We start from the raw sequence: 19,863 nt of genomic DNA, 5'->3' as shown, positions 1-19,863 counted from the left end.
CGTCTTCTCCGTCCGTAGTAATTGCGGCATCCTATAAAATTGGACAGTGATTTTTTTTTCTCTTTGGCGTCTCTTCCCTCCGATGTGCCGGTATACCGGAACCCAATCTTCGCCCTACTCCACCAATCATGCAGCTGGTGGTTGAGACAGAACATATTCCACGGCCTATCGCTACAACCTAAGCCGCTGCAAAAGAGCTCCAATGCATCTCCTAACTGCCACTCATTTTGGAAAAGCTTGAATGTCTCAAACAAGTTTTCGAGAATTCGATCGAACGTCTCATGGTTTCGTTTCGTACTGTTGGCTGACCATGGGATGATGTGGCAAACCTCAGGATTGGCTGTTTTGAGAACTATGCAAGCTCTGCCGTCTAGCTTGCGCCTCTCATCCTTATGCTTGTTCATCGAATGGGAAAGCCGGTCGAGCTTAGGGTTGAGCTTAGCTTATTCTCCATGGGCTCGTACTCAGCTTCGTCTGCTCCCTCTCCTGTGGAATTTTGTGTTTTCCTTTTTTTCGCTGAAGAGTGGCTTCTTCCAGTTGACTGCTCTGAGAAGCGCTTCTTGGAGGCCGGCCCAGTACTGTCTCGTATAGGCTCCCCTGCTTCAGTGTTGTCTTTCTTGTGCCCTCGATTGAAAACCAACGCATGTCGTGTCAGCTACCTCCTCCTAAGTGGAACTAATCCCTGTAGCAATTGACTTACAAAGGCGCATAGCACTCTGAATAGAGCCGGGATCAGGTATGTCTGATAACCCAAGCGCACGACGCAGGCAGGATAGAGTGCAACGGTTCTGCAGCATATCCTTCAATTCATGAATTGGCGTCAGAAGAAGAGCTACAAATGCATAATCATCAAGGCTTTTTTTCGACGTGGGGTTCATAGTCGTAAGGCGTTGGACCAACGCCTAAATAAGCTCGAGGCGGCACTCTAGCTCGTTAAGTGGTACAAGCTCTGTCGCCGACGCTCTTGGCGGTATCTCGGTGAGGAGTTTTAAAATGGACTGAGCTTTAGCTGGATTTTGGTCCAGGAGCTCCAGAAATGCTTGCTTAGTGTCATCATCCATTTTTGCTTGTTTTGTTAGTTTGAGAAACGATGGCAGAGCGAGATTGTGAGTAATGTGGAGTATCCTTGTGATGTGTGGGAAGAAGAAGAGCTTTTTAAAAGGTGGGGGAGCGAGGAGGAAAAGGGTTTTGGATTGGGATGTGGGCCCACTTTTCCGCGATTGGTGCGTCGCTCGGCCCAACTATTTATCCGGGCTCTCTTGCATCTACGCACGGATCATTCACTTCGGATGATGACGTTTGTCGACTTCGGGACCCTTGTCGCCAGGAAACAGCTAACCCACCTTGTTTCCCAGACTAACACGTCACTCCAATCGTAAGCTTGCACAGCTCCTTGCAAGCTACCAGTATTTGACTCGCTGGTTGAAATCTGTTCCCTTTCCTCCTCAAATTCGCAAGAACATAGCAACGGAAGCATCACAAAAACCGACAACATCCACAATTGAGCCCTTCAGAAATCAGCCAAGATGACGCTCTACTACACCTTGGTAGGTGTCCCCGCTCCGCACCGTCCGATCTCTCTGGTTCGACCTCAAGGGTTGGAGCCGAACTGACTATGGTCCTGGCAGGTCTTTATGCTCCTCGTGGCAGAAATGACCCTTTTCATGTTTCTGATACTGCCAATGCCCTTCCCGATACGGCGGAAGGTGTTTACGTATGCTTCTTACCGTCTCCTCGTCGTCTCCGCGATTGTACATACAGCTAACCATGGGGCCCACCAGTTTCATTTCTGAGAACCCTATAGTCGCAAAAGTCCAATACTGGCTCAAGATCACCTTTGTCTTCATCTTGATTCTCTTCATCGACAGTGTCAACCGTGTCTATCGGGTCCAAGTTGAGCTGGCAGCGGCCACTGAGAACACGGGCACCTCTGCGTACGTGCTGCCGGCGTCCCCCCCTTATCATCTCCCTCACCCAACGGGAGAAGACCACTACAACAAAAAATATAGAAACAAGACAGGCTGACCATCTCAAGCAGGCCCGCCATCATGGGCCACGAGCGCCTCGAGGTGCAAGCGCGCAAGTTCTACTCGCAGCGCAACATGTACCTGTGCGGCTTCACGCTCTTCCTCTCGCTGATCCTCAACCGAACCTACACGATGATCCTGGAGGTGCTGCGGCTGGAGGAGAAGGTGAAGCAGTACGAGGGCACGGAGAAGAACACCAAGCAGGCCGAGAAGCTGGCCATGGCGGGCGACCCGGGCGAGATCTCGCGGCTGAAGCGCGAGGTCGAGCTGCGCGACCAGGACATCGCCACGCTTAAGAAGCAGGCCGCGGGGCTGCACAAGGAGTACGACGCCCTGGCGGACAAGTACGGACGCACCCTGGAGGACGGGAGCTCGAAGAAGGACAAATAGGAAGATGGCCTTTGGGACGGCCTCGAGACCCTTGGGGCGACCTCGTCGGTGGAGGAGAAGGAGGGCGATACGCCAAAGCAGCGGAAGGCGCAGTCGCCGGAAAACATATGGTCACCTTGAAAGGTTGGCTGGCAGCTTGGTCAAGGTTGTCGTGCAGTCGCAGGCCAAGATGGACTGATGAGGTGTTGGTCAGTAGGATATTGGAGGAGAAAACGTGCCGGGGGGTAGGATTTGACATACCTTATCATATCATGGGGATTCAGCGATAACATTCAGGCGTTTTGTTTGACTCAGAAACTCTTATCGGCTGGGTGGCATGCCTTTATCGCGGGAGCTAGGTTGACGTATCTGAAACTCCGTGGCATTAAGTCTAAACCGATCTAAGAAAAGAAACACGTGTGTGTAAGTGGGTAAACGATCTCGTGACTCAAGCGTCGCAACCCTCCCCATGGCTATGTCTAGGTAAGGGAAATACTCTTCTATAAGCAACGCCCATTGTACCCGTCTAAACACCTCAACATTCACCTTCCTCCCCATAAGGTACCGCGATTCCTTCTAGTAGTTCTTTACAACATATCATACAAATCAGGAAACAGAATCCCGTTCGCCATAGCCAATACCTCCCTCTCCCGGTCGGAATCCGCCTCCTCCTCGTCCCACGGCAGCAGCCCCATCGCCCGGAGCGCCTCGTCCCCGCCGGCGTCGTTCACCTCCTGCACGCCGGGCCTGCCCACGTGCTCGCTCTCTGCGCCGCACCGGCTAACCCCTGAGAAGTCTGGCCCCGGGTAGCCCAGCAGAAAGGCCTTGCGCTGCCGGGCCAGATACAGCGCGTTCGTCTGTGTCAGCGGGCACGCGGGGAGGTACATGTATGCCGGTCTCGTGCTGTCTTTGAGCGGCTCCTGCTCCTCCTCCTCCTCCTCCTCTTCTTCTTCTTCTTCTTCATCTTCATCATCATCTGAGATGGCATGGATCAGGTCCGGGTGCCAGACCAGGTAGTCCCCCGGCTGTAGATCAGGCACCGGTACTAGGCTGCGGTTAAGCTGCAGGTGTGGGTGGAGGGCTGGGCTGATCTGTTGTGCGTAGCTGGGCAGGGCGCCGTGGAGGATGCTGGTTTGGGGCCTGTCGAAAACCCATTCGTCCTTGTTCTTGTTCTTGTTCTTGGAGTTGTTTGGTTCGGATTCTGATCTTGATCCGAGCGTTGTTGCGGTATTAGTCGACGGCGATGGTGAAGGGGAGAGGAACGGGCGGAGCAGGAAGTAAGCTGTTGCGAGGCGTGGGAGAGGGCAGACTTGGACTGAGCCCCGGCCGGAGGGGATGTCGTCCAGTGCGAGCCAGCCCTGGAACATCCGGAAGATGGAGCAGGCGCCAGCTTTGTGGTAGAGGTCGCTGGTTACGCCGAGACGGGTACTGCTCTGTGGTGGAAGGTGGAAGGTCAGGAACCAGTGCGAGGGGCGGGTGCTGGTGAGAGACATTACTAATGGTTACAGACCTCCCACGGATCGTAGTCCTCCCATCGCCCCTGAAATATGTCCTGGTATGTCCCGGCCCTGCCGTATCCGTCCGGCTCCCACCTCTCAACGCTCCCGCCGTCGACGCGTGCGTGAGTGGCACCCCTGGCACCGCTGGTGGCACCGCTCCTCACACGTGCCCTCGTCCGGTCTGCGTACGCGATGGGGAAACCTGTGGTGACTCTGGCATTGGGGTCTCTCGACTTCCATATGCTCATCACAAATCTTTGCGCTGCTAGGACGTTCGGATGAGCTCGGGCTGTGACCTGAGCGGCGCTCCAATACACGCCCGGTGACTGGGCGTGCGGGGTCGGAGCTTCTCGGGCCTGCTTCATGTATTCCTCTGCCTCTCGGCCCCAAGACAGGGCAGTGTCCCTTGAGACAACGTTTCGTACGATTCCCACGCCTCTTTTCCGGAGATGTTGCAGAAACGGTTCTGCTAGCTTGGGCCTCGCGGTGTCCGCGAAGCTGATAGTGGGTATGACTTGTGACCCTTGAGAGGATAGCAGATCAATCTCGGTGGCAAGGTCTCGCAGAAGACGCTGCCAGGAGGAACTGAGCACCTGTTCTTTCCCGGCTGTCAAGCTCTCCTTGAGAGCAGTGAACCTGGGTGTGAGCTGAATAGGGCCGGAACAAGCAAAGGGTTGCATTTCAGCCCTCTTTGCCCGGGATTCTGTATCGACCGTACTCGGCGATACCAGAGGAGGCCTTGCAGAGATGGCCATAACCGAGGACATAAAAGAACGGCATATAACGGAAATAAACACGTAGTTTCAATGAGTGCAAGCGTTGCCGCATGTTTCCCGTATAGGATGCGCAAAAGGCCAAAGGGCAAGAGTAAGAGGAAAACACGAGATATACCTACGGTTGAGTTTACCATGATAGGAGCGAGGAGGACAGCAAAGGTAAGTGATCGCTTGCATGCAAACAAAAGGGAAGCCATGCGCTCGTCATGCCGGTGTAAGTTGTGTAAGTGGTTTGGCCCCTGGCTGATAGTGAATGACAGGGGTGATGGAAGTCCGCGGCCGCGGGCCGTCAGGCCGGCCAAGCAGGTCCACAGAGAATAATCGCGGCGGCCACCAATAGGGAGTTTTTCTCAACGCATCCATAGTAGCATGCCACAAGTAGGGTCGGAAACGGTTCGGGTATCTTGCTAGCGGTTCGGCTGCTGCAACCTGTGCAGGGCTGAGGGAAGACGAAGAGCCTTCAAGGGTCCAGGCACGTCCCCGTGGCTCTCCCGAAGTACCGTGTTGTGCCCGCTGCTGAGATTACCTGGTTCAGTAACACATCCCGCGCTTAAACTTGCTTCCCTCGCTTCGAGCGTCGGACAGGTGGCTCGACAGCGGGCGCATCATCCGAAGCCTTCTTCCTCTTCGCTGGTTGCTTCTTACCCGTGGCCGCGGCCGGTGATCCGGTTGGCGGCGTGCTCGCACTCGCAGCGGGCTGCCTCATCAGAACGAATGCCACACGCTCGATGTCGACCGCTTCCACCCCGAGGCGCTTCACCAGTGCCTTTGCCCGCGCATTCAGCTCTGCATACTCCTTCTCATTGTACTTGATGGGGCCTTTTGACCCGTTGCAACAGAGCCAGTAGAAGGCCTCGTCAGAGAAGAACAAGATGTTCGCAGAGTCGTGCACCGCCAGCAGCAGAGATGCCGTGGCCGGGCCGATGCCTCTGAGCTGGGTTAGGATGTCGAGGGCGCCGGCTACGTCCGACGTGTCCCGGTAGTGCTTCACAGCCTTCTGAATGGTATCCTTGACACAAACTGGATCGTTTGACGATACCAGTTTCATCAAGGTGGGCCTAAACTTCCCGTGTCGACTGCGGATACGTAGGGTCAGATCAATCATTGAGTCGAGCAATGACGGGATTCCGTGCGCTTGTGAGATAAGCGCGGCGCCTCTGATCCGTCCGCCAAGGCTTTTCGGAGTCGCGAGTATCACAGTAGGAGCATGACGTTGAGACAGAGAAAGATCAACAAGCGACGTACAGTTTCCACTCGACAAGGATTTTGGCGTCGTCAAGGCCCATGGACGCGTCCGGATTCGCGGAACCAAAAGTCTCGGGCGCCGTCTCGTAGCGATACTGATCAAGATCGGACAACGTTCTCTGGCCAGCTTTGGCTGCGATGGTGGATCAACATTATCAGAAGCCGACGCTGTATGAGCCCAAGTGGACCTCCATACCTCCTTTCGACTCGGATATCGCCGCGATGCACGCAGGATACTTCTCGAGGAAGCTCTGAAACTCGCTGTCGGATATGCCATCCGGCGATGGGTGCCCTGTGTTGGCCATTCTGCGGCTCGTGGTGGATGCCGGGCCGGTGTTGCACCGCAGGAGTCGGCAGGGCCAACACTGTGAAATGGCAAGCTCGCAGATGCAAGGTCGGGATCCACAAGATGCACCAGACTGGATGCGGACGGATTCGAGGTCCGGGAGATCGCGCCGCCGATACGATGCCCTGGCGATGTTTGATATTGTGAACGAGCGCGGGCCAATTTCTGAAGTGTGTGATGAGTTCGCGGCTGTCTTCCCGCGTTTTTGTTACAAAAACCGTTGCGCTTGATATGCAGTGGCAATACCGTCGTCCACTACATGTTAAGACGATGGGAGGCTCATAAGCGGAAGAAAGATCAAGTACAGCGAGCCGGACTTAGTGTAGCTGACAGGCAGTGTAGCTGACAGGCACCAGCAAGTTGCGAATGGTGGTTCATTTGACCTTAGATGGCAGGTCGAACAAGGTCACTTCCATTTAACGTTATCACCGGCCCGCTTGATCCCGGCCTTGCTCACATGTTTCTCTCAGAAACGGTTGGGTTTGCGACATCACAGTATTCCGTAATGTACGGATAACGTTGCGTACCAAGTAGTCCGTAACTACCCCAGGTACATATTCAGTTGTCGAATGTTTCCGTAATACCCCAGAAGCCGGTCTCCCTTGCGTCTACAATACAAAGCTGGAAGGTTGAAAGCCTCAAAAGTAGACTACAGTACAACTTACATATCCGCTGAGAGGCAATCAAATAAGATACCATGGTTATTAACCAAGGGGAAGGGCCAAGGTGAGAGTGCATTTCCTAGGCGGGACAGAACCCCGTATGGATTAGTACACAATACCTTGCGTATTCGTACCGGAGCAAACGTCGAACGGCCAAGGGTTCCGGGTGGCTCGTGCACCCTTCCCTTGGCTCGTGCCTGCTGCGATGCTATGAGTCCGCCAACGCGACGTCTGCCGCGCCACTTTTAGCCGCTGGCAGAAAAAAAAGTCTCAGAAAAGCGGTGGGCTTCTAATAAGTTACCCGGTTGCGTTACCTACAAGCAAAGCGAAGAATACAAAGAAGATCGAATAGGCGTCGAGAGAAGATCATACCACAATGGGCGGCGGCAACGTATGTTTCCCTGTCTCCGCTGAGTTCCCCCCATTTCTCCATCCACCAAAATAGGGTGCCCAAACCGCAGATCTATCTGAAGCAGTCGGGCGTCTAGGCGGAACTTGAGTCTTGGACTGACATTTACCACCATCTTCAGGGAGCCAAAGCAGCGCAGAAGCGTGCGCGGAACCAGGAGAAGGCCGCCCCGAAGGCTAAGTCACAGCTAAAGGCCGTATGTCTGCGCTCTTTTTTTGACTGCGAGGTTGCCAACGTGCTGGAAGCTCATGAGGATCATCGTACACACAGAACGCCGCTGCCATGAACATCATCTGCGCCCAGTGCAAGCAGACCTTCCTCTCGACTTCTCGCGAGCCTCAGTAGGACTTCTCCTCTCCCGCCCCTCCCGGGGGCCCACGTAACTGCATCAGGGGTACTCACTGTTGCTCGTTCCCTTTAGGCTTACGCTGCACGCCATCAACAAGCACAACGCGACGCTTCCGCAGTGCTTCCCAGACTTCAAGATCACTGTTGCCGCCAAATGAGCGGGACGCCGGCCATATTGACCTAAATCCACGACTAGACACGACGAGTTTCACGAGAAAGGGGTCGGGGCGAGCAAGGAGTTCTTCAGGTTAGGAAGGCATCAACAAGAAGGTACCAACGGAAGGCGTTTGTAGTACGATTGCTTTGGCAAGATTAACCATGAATTTTTTTTTCCGGTTCTGCGCATGTGATAGAATGAGCGACAAACCTCGTGTGCTAGATATGCGGAACCAGTACGCTGTCTAAACATACGCGACTGCAGGTCTCGAGGGGTGGTTTGGACTGCGTGTTTGACTGGATGCTACGACATCTTCGAAGTCCAGCGAATCGATAAGTCTAGATTGTAGCCGTCATCCTCAAATCACTCCCAAAACAAACCTAGTGCGCCTCCACCGGCTTCGCGCCGGCCACAGGAATCTCCGCAGCAGCAGCAGCAGCAGCAGCAGCCGCCGCCGCCCCTTTCCCAGTCCCGCCGCTCTCCTTCAACCTCGCCTGCTCCTCCCTCACGCTCGCCAAGATATCCGGATACCACCTCTCTCCGACATCAGGGTGGCTCTTGACCCGGTTCCGCAGCGTCGCCTCGCCGAGCGTCCTCGCCGCGCCTCCCTTGCGAAACGTGAACTCGACATCGTCCAGCCTGACGCCCCCGTTCCGCTCCAACACTGCCCTCCTCTGCCCGCGCACGTGCTCGGGCACCTTGCCCACGCCGACGTTCTCGAGGTCGTCAAAGTCTGCGTCGCCGCTGACACCCTGGAAGAAGGGGATCGAGAAGCGCGCCCCCGCGCCCGCGGGCGGCGACAGCACGCGGTGCGTCGTGCTGACACACACGCCCTGGGTGAGCGCCTCGAGGCCCTGGCCGATGGCAACCACCAGCGTGCCGTCGATGGGCGGGCAGTCGATCCACTCCCCGCGCATGTTTTGGACCTGGAGGCCGCGGTGATGCGACGCCTGGAGGAGGTACGAAGACAGCATGCTGTCCTTGTGCGGCCCAACGCCCTGGTTGCCGCCCTTCCCCTCCGCGCCCAGCGTGCCCACGTCCGGGTACTTGACAATCTTCAGCTTGTGCTGCTGGTCGGAGTCGAAATACTTGTTGAATGCGTCGCTCGGCAGCTCGATGGCCTCGGCGATCAAGCTGGTGAAGTACATGGAGATCTCGCCCATTCGCTTCATGTATTCGGTGAAGACGGGCCGGAAGTTGGGTAGGGTCTCCGGGGATGGCCACTGGTTTGGCGCCAGCAGGTTATAGTACCGCGGCGCGTCCGGGCCCGGTAGCGGATGCTCCGTCGACAGATCGATCTGCTCCCGGTGATCGATTTCGCCGGCTGTGACTTCTGCCGAAAGGCGCGAGTACCCCAAGAAGGAGGGCGCATTTTTCATTTCGATCTTGAGTCTGGGCAGATGTTCAGCGCAAAGCTCTGATGAGCGGAAGAAATACAGTATAAGCCATACTTCTCCTCTGGCGGGATGTCGAAGAAAGCCTTGCCCTCCTCGATGACCTGCTTGAAGAACTCGTCTGAGATGCCCACGTTTCTCAGATAGAGGAACCCAACCTCCATCAGCGCATGTCGTAGCTCTGATAGGAACCCTTGCTTTGTGGCCGGATCCCCAGCCAAGGCTAGGTCGAGGATGGGTATCGAGGTGAAGGACATATTCAATATGACCTTGCTGAGTTTTGTGGCGACGGGCCTAGGCAACGTAGATAAGTAGCTTCACCTTGGAGGGGACGAGAAACAGATGACGGTCACAAGTGCCGCATGCCTCCGCATGAAACTGCTTGGAATTGGTGATGGCGCTGCTAGGGTATCGTATCTTAATAGACTCTCTCAGACTTTCCTAGTTGACAGTGGCCTTCGGCAAGCCATTCCCCCATCAGTTGTTCAGCCCATATTCTATGCCTCTGAGAATGGCGTGATCGGTTCGACATCGGCGTTGTACCTGTACCTCATATTGCTCCGCAATTGCCTGCGCACTAACGCCCGGATAGACGCGGGGCAGCGGGGCCAGGGACTCCTACTTCTTCGGCACAGCAACAAAGCCAACCCCAGCCCGCTGGTGTGTCTTAGCCACCAGTGAGCTCCGAATTAGCCATCTACCACGGAACAGGCCAAGTCAAAGATGCCGGTTTTCTTTCGGCGCACGCTAACTAAGTGCAGCTCTTTGGTGGTGTAATGCTGCAAATGTGCACCATTGGCCGGTGATTGACCAGCGATTGGCCGGGGGCCGGCTAAGCACGGGATTCCGGTACGGGCCGGACACATTGCAGTTGTCGTCTCCGAGTGTGGGGCTGCCGGCCCAAGGATATCTGATTCTGGCCTTCGGATAACAGTGCACGTGGAGACTTCCGGCACCCAGGCGTTAACAGGCTTTTGTAGAGTAGAGCGCGGCCACCTGGTAGAAGATATCTTCCATCGGCGGCATGGCGAAGGCCGGCGCGGCGTTAAAGATTTCAGCTAAGCGCTGAGGTGCCACAACAGCGGCGTGGGTATCGTCGTCATCCTCCATCGCCCCGTCTTCATCTGCTTCTTGCATCTCCTCATCGCTGGGCTCCTCTTCCTGCAGCAGCAGCTCTTCTTGAATCGGATCTCCCGCAACAGCGACGTTATCCATTCCCAACTCCGCCAATGGCCGGAGAAGCGGCGCTTGCTCGGCGCCTTCGGTTATAGACCGGATCTGGGCTGCGGCATCGACAACGACAAACCCAGATGATGACGGGGCGGCGCACAGAGAGGTGATCAGCTGCGAAAAGGGCTTGACCAGCTGCGGCTCGTCCTCTCCAATGTTGAAGATGACGAGTTCTGACCTCGTGCCTTTCTTCATTTTCTGTTGGCTCGGATTCGGAATGGGCGCGGCGAGAGCGAAGCTCCGTGACTGGTAATTGACTGCCAGCTGGGTGAGTCGCCTAGCCGACGCTGAGGTTTCCTTCAGAGAGTAGTTGTAAAGCAGCTCATCTGAGACGATGTCATAGACAACCAGATCCTCCGAAAGCATGATGAGACACGAAGACAGAGACTTTATCGCACGGATCTCGCCCCTGAACATGCCGCAAACAACGTCTCGGCACGCACCGGTTTCCGTGTCAATGGCAACGACGAGCGCTCCACTCGGGGTCCCAAAGGCGGCGAACAGAAGAGACCCATCTTCTGAGAAGGTAACGGCACCGCTGCGCGGGACGCTCTTGGGAGCATCCGTGGCGTCGTCCTGCTCTCCGCACACCGGAAGCGAGACAACACGGGAACAGCTCCAGCTTCGCAACGGATGGCCACCGTGCCCGGAAGATGCAGGCCCCTCTCTTTTGCGCAATCTGGGAACCCAGAAGCGTACCATTCCGTCGTTGCCAACCGTAGCGAACCGAGATGAGGTTGGATCGCTGGCAAGGTCGAATATCGTCTCTGTTCGATCGGCATGATGAGCGTCATTGATGCGGGTAGCAAGCTGGAAGGATTGATCTTCTGTCCCAACTTCCCAGAACTTGAGATAAACCTCGCGTCTCTCTCGGCACACATCAGGGAGCGTTTTCGATCCTGTCAAGAAGGCGTCTGCATCTCGTTCAGGCGGTTGCCACTCGTCGACGGAAGCCAGCCACTTGCCATCTTGAGAGAAGGCCAGCTTGGTCACGGTCGGCTCTACGATGGGCGCACCGTCGCTGGTGATATTGGCGTCTGTAGGGTTGGTACGCGCAATCGCGTGCTTACTGACGCCGTGGAATGAGGAGAGATCGAACACCTGGAGAAGCGGCGTTGACGATGACGGGCCTCCAACCGATGCTTGCTGTCCATTGCCGACGCACAGGAATAATTGCGAGGGGCTCTGAGGGTTGATTGTGGCGACTAGCGGGGCGGAGATCTCGTCGACGGGCCGCCACACACGCCGCACGAAGGCATCTTTGGATGGGCGATCACCCAGGACGAGGGACTGGATGCCGGAGACGTACATCGTTGGTTTCATCTCTGCCGTAGACAGAACCATAGTCGAGTTGTCATCCAAGTGGAGAGCGTAGGACGATCCTCGGGGCGAAATAGCAATGTTCTCGATACTTGCCGAAAGATGGGGCAGAAATTCCTGTCTCCCAGTATCGACCTGCCAAAGAACAAGAACCGTCTCATAGCCTCCGGATACTAGGTAGTTGCCTGCCGTCTGTCAGTCAGATGCCGCCCCTGAATTGGTGTCCAACGGAAAGAAGATGCTCACCATCCTCGGACCACTTCAGACTGTGAACCGCTCTCCGATGCCAGTGATGCCTTTTGGGCTGAATTGTGCCGACCCTCAAGGAGCCGGATGCCTCCCGGGGTAGCTTGGAGAGCAGGTCATGGTATACATAGATGGCACCCCGAGCACCGCCGACAGCAAGATCGATAGATTGCAGCTCCAAACCCCCTTTCCTCGTAGTCCGGAGCGTCGGCCGAACATCTAGGCAGGCAATAATGTCCGGCGTGTCGAAGCAATGGAAGCGATACGTCAAATCATCCAGCGAGGCTAGCGGCTTCCCCTTCAGTGACCCGATATGTAATGCCTCCTTTGCCGCAGCGACGATCAATTTACCGCCAGCGACTGAGCGCAGGGATTGTGGACTCTCGTCGTAGGTGTGCAGAAGCTTGCCGCTTCTTGTCGCCAGTGCCTTGGTGTTGTAGGCGACGATTTGCGCAGAGACCTTTTTGAGCTTCTCCAGGACGAACAAGACATCCTCCGGCTTGCCGCCGATTTCTACCTCGTCCACTGTCACATCCAACACCCTCTTGGCCTCGATTGTGAAGGGAGTGTCTATCCCCGCACCCGATGTCCAGTCAATGTGCCATATCCGACCATCGGAACTTGTAACCCAGACAAAGTCGGTGTTGCACTTGGATAACACGGAGGACACGATATGGCTTGACACAAACTCTGCCGCGCCATCTGTTCTTGTCACGGGGAGGCTGATCCTGCGAACGAGCAAGGAGTCTTCTGTCGAGTACACCTGAATGGAGGTATTGTATGTGACGATCAAGTGCCTAAGCCTGTTAGAGACTGTTCTCAATCGTGCTATGACTGAAGTGCATTGGCTTTCGCTTACTTTTCATCAGGGGAGAATATCGGGTCGATGTCCTGCATCCTACCACCCATTGGCTTCGACACCTTCCATGATGCTAGCCTCCCGTGGACAGGGACAGAAGGGGGTTGTGACGAAGCATCTGGGAGGTCCAGGTCGCCGTCTATTTGAGAGGAAGCTGCATCTTCCGAATTGGCGTTTCCTTCGAGCTTCGATCTCGACTTCCGACGGTGTTTCTTCTGCGACGAGAGGGGCTCGTCTTTCGGTTCACGCTTCCTTTTCAGGGAGGCAGTATCGCCGTTCGTTTCCATGTCCGGTGTCTTCCCTCACGGTGGGCACAATAGATCCCTCTGCAGCGACAGTTGAGGTCGATAAGCCAACGCCGAGAGCACACCTCAAAAACAGAGTCTCCAATCGCAAGCAGGCGGAAGAAATTTTGGGAGATCAAAAAAGTTAAGTGGGGCTGATTTGCCTTATCAGCGATAACACAGACCAAGGCTACAAGGGAGTTGAAGGGACAGACCAAAAGATTTGTGGCGTCGTCAACTCTACAAAGCGCATCTCACAACTGGTCGTCCTACATACCACCAACTCGCGCCATCGCACGACTACGACTCCATATCGTCGACGCTGCCTGGCGGTCACTGTTACTGTGAGCATACCGCCCTTATACACCACGCTGAACAAGTTGCCGGCAAAATGATCATTCCGATTCGCTGCTTCTCGTGCGGGAAGGTGGGTTGCACGCGCTAAGCTCATCCGCGCCTCCAAGACTGATCGCTGTGCAGGTGACCGGTGACCTTTGGGAGAAGTTTGTGAAGCTTATTGAAGAGGAGAACCTCACCGACGGGTAGGCTCAACTAACCGTGCGTCCCGGGTATATGGTTATTCCTTGTACTGACGCCATCGACAGCGACGCCCTTGATCAGCTTGGCTGCAAGAGGTACTGCTGCCGACGTATGGTTATGACACATGTCGATCTCATCGAGAAACTACTCAAGTAAGTCTACCCTGCGAAATCCAGCTAGAGATGGCGGTGCTGACAGGTTCTATTCCAGGTACACACCTGACGGCCGCAATTACAAAAAGATCGAGATGCAGGCCCGCAACCAGGAGCAGCGCTGAAACCACCTTTCGGCTCAGGCATGGGTTTCTGCGGGTCGGGCAACCTCCGGTCAAAGACGATGCCCATGCGTTTCGAGATTACATGGATTCCAAACAATGATTGTGGCGGCGTTCTTCGGCTGGCAAACGGCGTCAAGGTTGATTTATGGCGCAGGTGACTTGGCTTAAGTCAATCGGATCAACTTTTCCTGAAGCCCGGATGCATTCCTACAAAGGCGGTCAGGTACAGGAGGGAATATCCTTCGTATGGACGACTGGACCAACTGCATATTGGACCAGTCGGGTTGCATTTGGCGCGAGCCATCTGCAGATGACGAAGCGTCTGTTTGTCACCATGTGAATGACGTAGATTCCTGGCCGCTGTTGGACATCTATGTAGCTTTGGTCAGGGCCCCAGGTTTAGGCTGAGGTTAGACTGCCGGTTGCATTGACTACCGGTGGCTTGATGGAGTGCAAAAAGATACCTACCAAGCTCGAGAGCTTCATACCTAGGGTAGAAGGAAGCCATGCACACGGGCGCGGCACATCTGTCAGGTATCACAATACTCCATGGTGGTCATAGTAACATCATTATGAATGCATTCAGTAGATGGTCCCATGCGATAAAGCTCCTTCAACTCTCCCTTCGCCGAGTAACCGTACTGCACCGCAAAGTTCCTTTTACCCATCGCAGACCAAGCTGAGACAGTTACTTCGTATGCGGGCTCGGAATCCTGAGTCAGGTGGCGGTGAGCCTGCGCAATTAGCCAAGGCTTTCCAGTTTTGTTTGCAACAGTCGCAATGTTGGTTCATCAGGTTCTGGCTGCAAAGAGGCATGAACCAACAGACCTGCATAATATCCGCAACACAGCATGGTGAACAAACCCACAAATACTTATCAGTCTTTGTCGCACCGCTTAAGCCTAGCGCACACTTAGCAAGAGGGACAGTGCCATGCCCTAATGCACACCTGGTCGAGACAGACTGGGAGTGTCCGTAACTGTAGCGACGGAGGGAAACAAAGGAGTACTTATATCCCAGAGATATTCTTGCCCTGCTACGCATGTCCGTTATGTCTTAACATCAACCGCTCCAATATGGAAGCTACCACCATCCCTCCCGAGTCCCAACAATCACAGTAGTAGCGTTAGCAACCCGATGTATTTCCAGGGATAGGTACTTGGTTTATCCAGCTGATGCAACCGCAGATCCGTGGACCTTCTATGATGCGGCACACTAGGTACTGTAGCTCGGTTTTCTGTTCACAGATCCTGTATGTATACCGGTACATTCAATGTCAGCCGCCGGGCACGTCCGAGATATTCTGCCCTCCAGACTTTTGGCGCTGGATGATGGGAGCAAACTACCGGTAGCTTTTTACTTGCCAAGAAGCCGGCTGACGCAAAATAGGATCAACATGAAGAACCACATTGCTGGGTCTTTGAACCCTGCGCCGGACAAACTGGCCGCTGACCAACCCCACGGAAGCCACGATGCCCTGAGCTCAACCGAAGAGAGCGGCGAGGCAATGAGCCTTATGTGGTAGTTGACTCGGAATTAGGACACAGATCTCATACCTTCAAGACTCGTTAATGCCAAACCATCCTTCTCATTTCATCCTACGTCGTCTTAGATGCCCTTTTTATCGATTACGTACCGATGTAGACTCAACCCCGGCTTTCCAGAACTTTTCTCAGAACGCCGTTGGGGGCCATCTCCTAGGGCGGAGCCGTTCAGAACACCTGGCAAGGAAGCGGAAGAACGCCTGGCCAGGGTGTCACCCAGCAGCCTGGGACGTGATCATGCGATTCTATTGGCCAGTCACCTGCCCCTCATCAACAGCAAGCTCGAACCAGGATGGACCTTGTCAGTGCTTGTAAAGCAGGATGGCCGCTGACTTGCTGGCAGAGCGAGCCACATCGACAACTTAAGCGCCGGGCAGTGCCGGGGTCATTGCCATGCAGTCCATCGGCAGAAGAGGGGCTTTCCTCCCGACTTCCTACTGGCCCCAGAAGCCCAAGACGCGCAGCGGTCCCCGTAAGGAAGTGCGGGAAGAAATCGTGCCTCTGCACCTCCGTCACTCCCGTCACTCACACGCTCGGGTTTGGTGCTTCCAGACCGCATGCGGGTTACAAGGCGCCCTCAGGTTACCAGGCAGAAGACAACCGGAAGACATTTAGGGACCTACGGATAACTACTACATCTAGGAATTGAAAACTAGGTACCTACCCTAGACCGCAGTCAGCAAGCGCTAGGGAGGACGCGGTGGAATATTAGACGCGGTGGAACGCGAAGGATTGCTGCAGGTGTTGTCGATAGTTACCTGACTGAACTTTACAGTTCGATCCTGCTACTACCGCGCCGTTCAGCAGCTGCCGGCTTGGTTGGTGGTGTTGTCTAGGTACGGAGCGGTGCGGAGTACTACTATTCAGTACGGAGTACCCTGTCGGGCAAGGCCGCCGAGACCCTTGCAACGCTTGCAAGGCTTCCCGCGTCCAGTGTTTGGCTGCTGCTTTATCCTTAAGCGCAGCGGCGCTTTCTCATCGGCCACAGACTCTCAGCAGCAGATTCCCTCACCACACCCCCGCCGACAAACCACGTCGTCGCCCTCTGGCCGTTGTTGGCTGCTGGTGCATGAGCATCCCCCGCCAAGCAGGTCTTGTTTTGACAACTGTGCTGTTTTGGCGCTGCCTTATTCCTGCAGGCGGAACCAGGCACCGGCTCAGTTCCCCCGTCTTTCCTTCGGCAGCCATCGCTAGTCCCACTCAGGCTGCGAAGCCGCACGCTCGCCATCCCTCGTCCTGCAGGGAAACGGTGGTGGCCGGGCTGAAGCGCATTTGTCTCTCCGGTCGGTGCTCGGGGACGAAACTTGTATAGCCTGGTTCGGAATCTCCTCGGGGAGCGCCGCCTTCCCTTCATCTCTTCCACCCGGCCGGCCGACCATTCGCACCCGAGAGATAATAGGCTCAAGGCTGCTCCGAGGTGGTCGGGGAATGATTGTATCCTTTGGCTCAAAGCTTGCGACCCACCGAGCCCAAATCCACGACCTCGCTCTTGCCCTTCCTGCTTAAGCGCAGCTCTTGTTTGTTTGCCTCCGACTGTCCCAACGAGTGCGGTGCGCCTTTCGCTTAGGGATCGCGTCGCCGATCTCGCGGAGTCAGAATCCTCAGAATCCGCTCCGCGCCCTAGGTTCGCCTTCTCAGGCGGGTCGCGATCCCGCCAGCTTCGACCCCAGCTTGGCCATTGAGCCACGGCCGGCCGCAATGGCTCTTGAGGCTCCCTTGAGATCGTCAACGGGAAGCATTACCTCGAGATACTCGCCCCACGCAGACATGTCACTCTCAACAGCGCCGGAGTCACCCGCTGTGCCTTCCCAATATATGGCGTATGGCCCCACAGCGACTCATTCCATGCTGGCTCGTTCTGACCATTGTTTTGTTTCCCAGCTCCTCCTCGGGCGCCGATTCCCAATCCCTCCGTCCCAATTCCTTCATGAGACCAGGCTCGGCTCATCTGATGAGTCCGAGCAGTGATATCGTCGGCCCATCCCCTGTCACGTCAAACGGAACCGAGACCACCGAGATCGAAGATGAGGCGGCAGAGAATGCCGAGAACGAGAATGGCCATGTGCGTCACTCAGTACGTCGTCGCCCGGTCCAAATGCAAAGACGACCTCGGTTGGCTGACAGCTTGCAGCTTTTGATGCTAAGGACGAACATTCCGGACAATCTTCGGCGACCAATGAGCGAAGAACTTGTCTCGGTAATACATGCACCTCCCAGCTTTCAGAATTGGGTATGAACCATGACATACGTACCCCGTTTGTGGACATGATGTTGACTCATATGTACTGCCAGAAGTCAAGTGATGCCGCGTCGAAGTCTGCCACATCGAATCCAGCGAGTGGTACCAGCGTGGAGAGCACCACCAGCGCAAGCAGCCCGCCACCTAGTGAACCGTCAACAGTCGTGAGACAGCTCCATCAACTCTAATCTGTTAGTTCAGCCACACTAACCCAGTTGGGCACAAGACATCACCAAATCAGATGCCTCCGACGGTCAACACCAAGGTGAAGCCGGTGACATTCGGCATAGACGCCCCGACACCACAAGCCCAAAACCTAGAAGACGTGATTGCCAGTGATTCTTCAAGATTACGGTCGAGCACGGCCAGCAGTCTGGAATGTAAGGCTCAATAAAGTTTGACGTTTAGGGTATCCGCCTCCATCTGACCGTCCCTCGCAGTGATACCCGAAAGCCACGAAATTGACGGGGATGACGATTTTGACGACACTGACGAATTCACAAACGTGACACGAGGCCAAGACAGCGAGGTCAAGGCGCTGAAAGCGGCTCTTGAAGAATGCTGGACATTGTGTAATACCCTGGCCAACCTCAGTTCCATCCACCGAGAACGCGTCTTCAACAGCTCCGGGACGCCCGATGCTCACGAAAAGGCTTGGAAGAGCTGCTGGAAGCTTTGCAAGCGACTCTATCAGAGCCGAGACGATATCTCCGAGTCGTACGGCGTGAGGACCAATCTGGACTTGTGCCGTGACTTCTGCCAGGCGTTGTTCGATGTGCGGCAAAAGAAGGACGAGACAGCAGATTCGATTTTGAGAGTCAGCTTTGAGCTCAACAATCAGTATGAATTCCTCCCCGTGTACTCAGCGCATGGCCGAGCGGCTCCCCCTGACACGATACTGCAGTCTCTACAGTGCTCAAGACAGCCGCTCGCTTCCCGAGGCCTTCAGGGAGCGGACCCTGGACTTCTATATCACATTATGTCACCGATTAATGAAGCAACGCAGCGAATTAGCCGAAGAGACGGACTCGCTCCTTCGGGCCTGCTGGTCGTTGGCCGAGATGCTTTTCAGCCTCCGGCAAAACCGGAGGGATGGCAAGGCGCCGGACGAAGAGCTTCTCGGGTCCGCGGTGCAGGCGTGCTGGGAGCTCTGCGATATCTTCCGCGAGGGTTGGACGCAGATCCGTCCAGATCGCGGCACGCCAAGGCCAAATCAGATTAACTTCTTCGCCGCGGGCCCGCCCTACGGCCTCCAGGGAATGAGCAACCATCAGTCGGACGTTGCGCGCTCCAATGCCGGCAGCCGCGCATCGCTGCACTCGAAGCGGGAGAGCCTGCGCAGCCTCGGCGATATCGAACGGCCGCGGCCACATCCGATCGTGCCCGAGACCCCGGTCACCGAGTTTGAGGATACGCCCGTGTCGCCGGACGCCAGCCCCCAGATGCCCAACATTCTGGTGCTCGGGACGTCGACCGACTCGCGCAGTGACCGTGGCGGCCGTTGGTCCAGCAATGCCTCGAATCTATCAGGCTATACCCAGAGCAGTCAGCATACCTCCAGCACGGCCACGACGGCAGCCACTGTCGAGGACATCAACATCACGCGCGTCAAAGCGCTTATTGTGAAAGCCGCCATGAACATCGGCTTCAGCCGCGACGCGGGAGCGGCGAATGGCACGGGCGGCGCAGCGTCATTGCAGGCTTTCGTAAAAGGTCTCCCAACCGGATCTTTTGGCTCCCTACCGAGCCACGCAGCACTTCTGCAAAACTACAAGAACCTGGTGCTCAACGACGCATTACTTTTCCGCTCCTCAGCAAGCCTTCCCGTCCGCGGGAAACGTTTCAGTGCCGCCGAGATATCCAAGAGCGTTAGCTGGATGATGATCGGGCGGTCCCAGTACGGCGTTCTGAGGGATCTGTTTAGGCTCGTTTTCGGCATCCAACTCGAAGATGCCGAGACGAGGAAGAATATGTCCATCACGGTCTGATGAGAGCCACACGGAGCTGTGGTTTCTCTGGCCGCTGGAAATGCCACTTCCCTGGCGTACCAACATCTACTGAGCTAACATACGCGGCCGGGGAGCCTAGCGAC

The 19,863-nt window shown here is 55.7% G+C and overlaps 8 protein-coding genes across 8 annotated transcripts; 5 read left to right on the top strand and 3 right to left on the bottom strand.

The window, feature by feature from the left end:
* The first annotated feature begins 173 nt into the window (after nucleotides 1–173).
* Nucleotides 174–824, top strand: B0T15DRAFT_29620 (uncharacterized protein). The gene is made up of 3 exons (XM_062863767.1): nucleotides 174–402; nucleotides 543–641; nucleotides 705–824. The coding sequence occupies exons 1-3, from the start codon at nucleotides 316–318 to the stop codon at nucleotides 744–746; spliced, it is 228 nt and encodes a 75-aa protein (XP_062726001.1). The 5' UTR covers nucleotides 174–315; the 3' UTR covers nucleotides 747–824.
* Nucleotides 825–1,304: 480 nt separating this feature from the next.
* On the top strand, nucleotides 1,305–2,764 carry B0T15DRAFT_517785 (B-cell receptor-associated protein 31-like-domain-containing protein). The gene is made up of 4 exons (XM_062868331.1): nucleotides 1,305–1,547; nucleotides 1,629–1,714; nucleotides 1,782–1,934; nucleotides 2,039–2,764. Exons 1-4 carry the CDS (start codon nucleotides 1,527–1,529, stop codon nucleotides 2,415–2,417), a joined length of 639 nt encoding a protein of 212 aa, XP_062726000.1. The 5' UTR covers nucleotides 1,305–1,526; the 3' UTR covers nucleotides 2,418–2,764.
* Nucleotide 2,765: 1 nt separating this feature from the next.
* Nucleotides 2,766–6,638, bottom strand: B0T15DRAFT_425512 (uncharacterized protein). The gene is given in 6 exon segments (XM_062865632.1): nucleotides 2,766–3,829; nucleotides 3,907–4,633; nucleotides 5,213–5,235; nucleotides 5,255–5,747; nucleotides 5,917–6,049; nucleotides 6,113–6,638. The coding sequence occupies 6 exon segments, from the start codon at nucleotides 6,219–6,221 to the stop codon at nucleotides 2,984–2,986; spliced, it is 2,331 nt and encodes a 776-aa protein (XP_062725999.1). The 5' UTR covers nucleotides 6,222–6,638; the 3' UTR covers nucleotides 2,766–2,983.
* Nucleotides 6,639–7,300: 662 nt separating this feature from the next.
* On the top strand, nucleotides 7,301–7,839 carry B0T15DRAFT_488904 (At2g23090 like protein; the record flags this gene model as incomplete). Its single annotated transcript, XM_062866556.1, has 4 exons — nucleotides 7,301–7,315; nucleotides 7,455–7,529; nucleotides 7,604–7,674; nucleotides 7,755–7,839. 4 exons carry the CDS (start codon nucleotides 7,301–7,303, stop codon nucleotides 7,837–7,839), a joined length of 246 nt encoding a protein of 81 aa, XP_062725998.1.
* B0T15DRAFT_29023 (uncharacterized protein) lies at nucleotides 7,728–9,842 on the bottom strand. Its single transcript, XM_062863698.1, has 2 exons — nucleotides 9,290–9,842; nucleotides 7,728–9,230 (listed from the first exon to the last, which is right to left on the bottom strand). Exons 1-2 carry the CDS (start codon nucleotides 9,487–9,489, stop codon nucleotides 8,219–8,221), a joined length of 1,212 nt encoding a protein of 403 aa, XP_062725997.1. The 5' UTR covers nucleotides 9,490–9,842; the 3' UTR covers nucleotides 7,728–8,218.
* Nucleotides 9,843–13,282, bottom strand: B0T15DRAFT_29246 (WD40-repeat-containing domain protein). Its single transcript, XM_062863733.1, has 3 exons — nucleotides 12,888–13,282; nucleotides 12,029–12,825; nucleotides 9,843–11,967 (listed from the first exon to the last, which is right to left on the bottom strand). Exons 1-3 carry the CDS (start codon nucleotides 13,172–13,174, stop codon nucleotides 10,196–10,198), a joined length of 2,856 nt encoding a protein of 951 aa, XP_062725996.1. The 5' UTR covers nucleotides 13,175–13,282; the 3' UTR covers nucleotides 9,843–10,195.
* A 280-nt stretch (nucleotides 13,283–13,562) lies between these two features.
* Nucleotides 13,563–13,988, top strand: B0T15DRAFT_488901 (8 kDa subunit-domain-containing protein; the record flags this gene model as incomplete). Its single annotated transcript, XM_062866555.1, has 4 exons — nucleotides 13,563–13,598; nucleotides 13,652–13,713; nucleotides 13,777–13,863; nucleotides 13,922–13,988. The coding sequence occupies 4 exons, from the start codon at nucleotides 13,563–13,565 to the stop codon at nucleotides 13,986–13,988; spliced, it is 252 nt and encodes an 83-aa protein (XP_062725995.1).
* A 3,070-nt stretch (nucleotides 13,989–17,058) lies between these two features.
* Nucleotides 17,059–19,854, top strand: B0T15DRAFT_29088 (uncharacterized protein). Its single transcript, XM_062863710.1, has 7 exons — nucleotides 17,059–17,352; nucleotides 17,414–17,606; nucleotides 17,664–17,762; nucleotides 17,825–17,935; nucleotides 17,998–18,151; nucleotides 18,212–18,611; nucleotides 18,676–19,854. Exons 1-7 carry the CDS (start codon nucleotides 17,231–17,233, stop codon nucleotides 19,757–19,759), a joined length of 2,163 nt encoding a protein of 720 aa, XP_062725994.1. The 5' UTR covers nucleotides 17,059–17,230; the 3' UTR covers nucleotides 19,760–19,854.
* The last annotated feature ends 9 nt before the right edge of the window (nucleotides 19,855–19,863 follow it).

This window comes from Chaetomium strumarium (assembly GCF_033439665.1).
Source record: "Chaetomium strumarium strain CBS 333.67 chromosome Unknown B0T15scaffold_1, whole genome shotgun sequence".
Classification (NCBI taxonomy): Eukaryota; Fungi; Ascomycota; class Sordariomycetes; order Sordariales; family Chaetomiaceae; genus Chaetomium; species Chaetomium strumarium.
The sequence above is the reverse complement of the archived record's forward strand: the minus strand, read 5'-3'. Positions and strand labels throughout refer to the sequence as shown.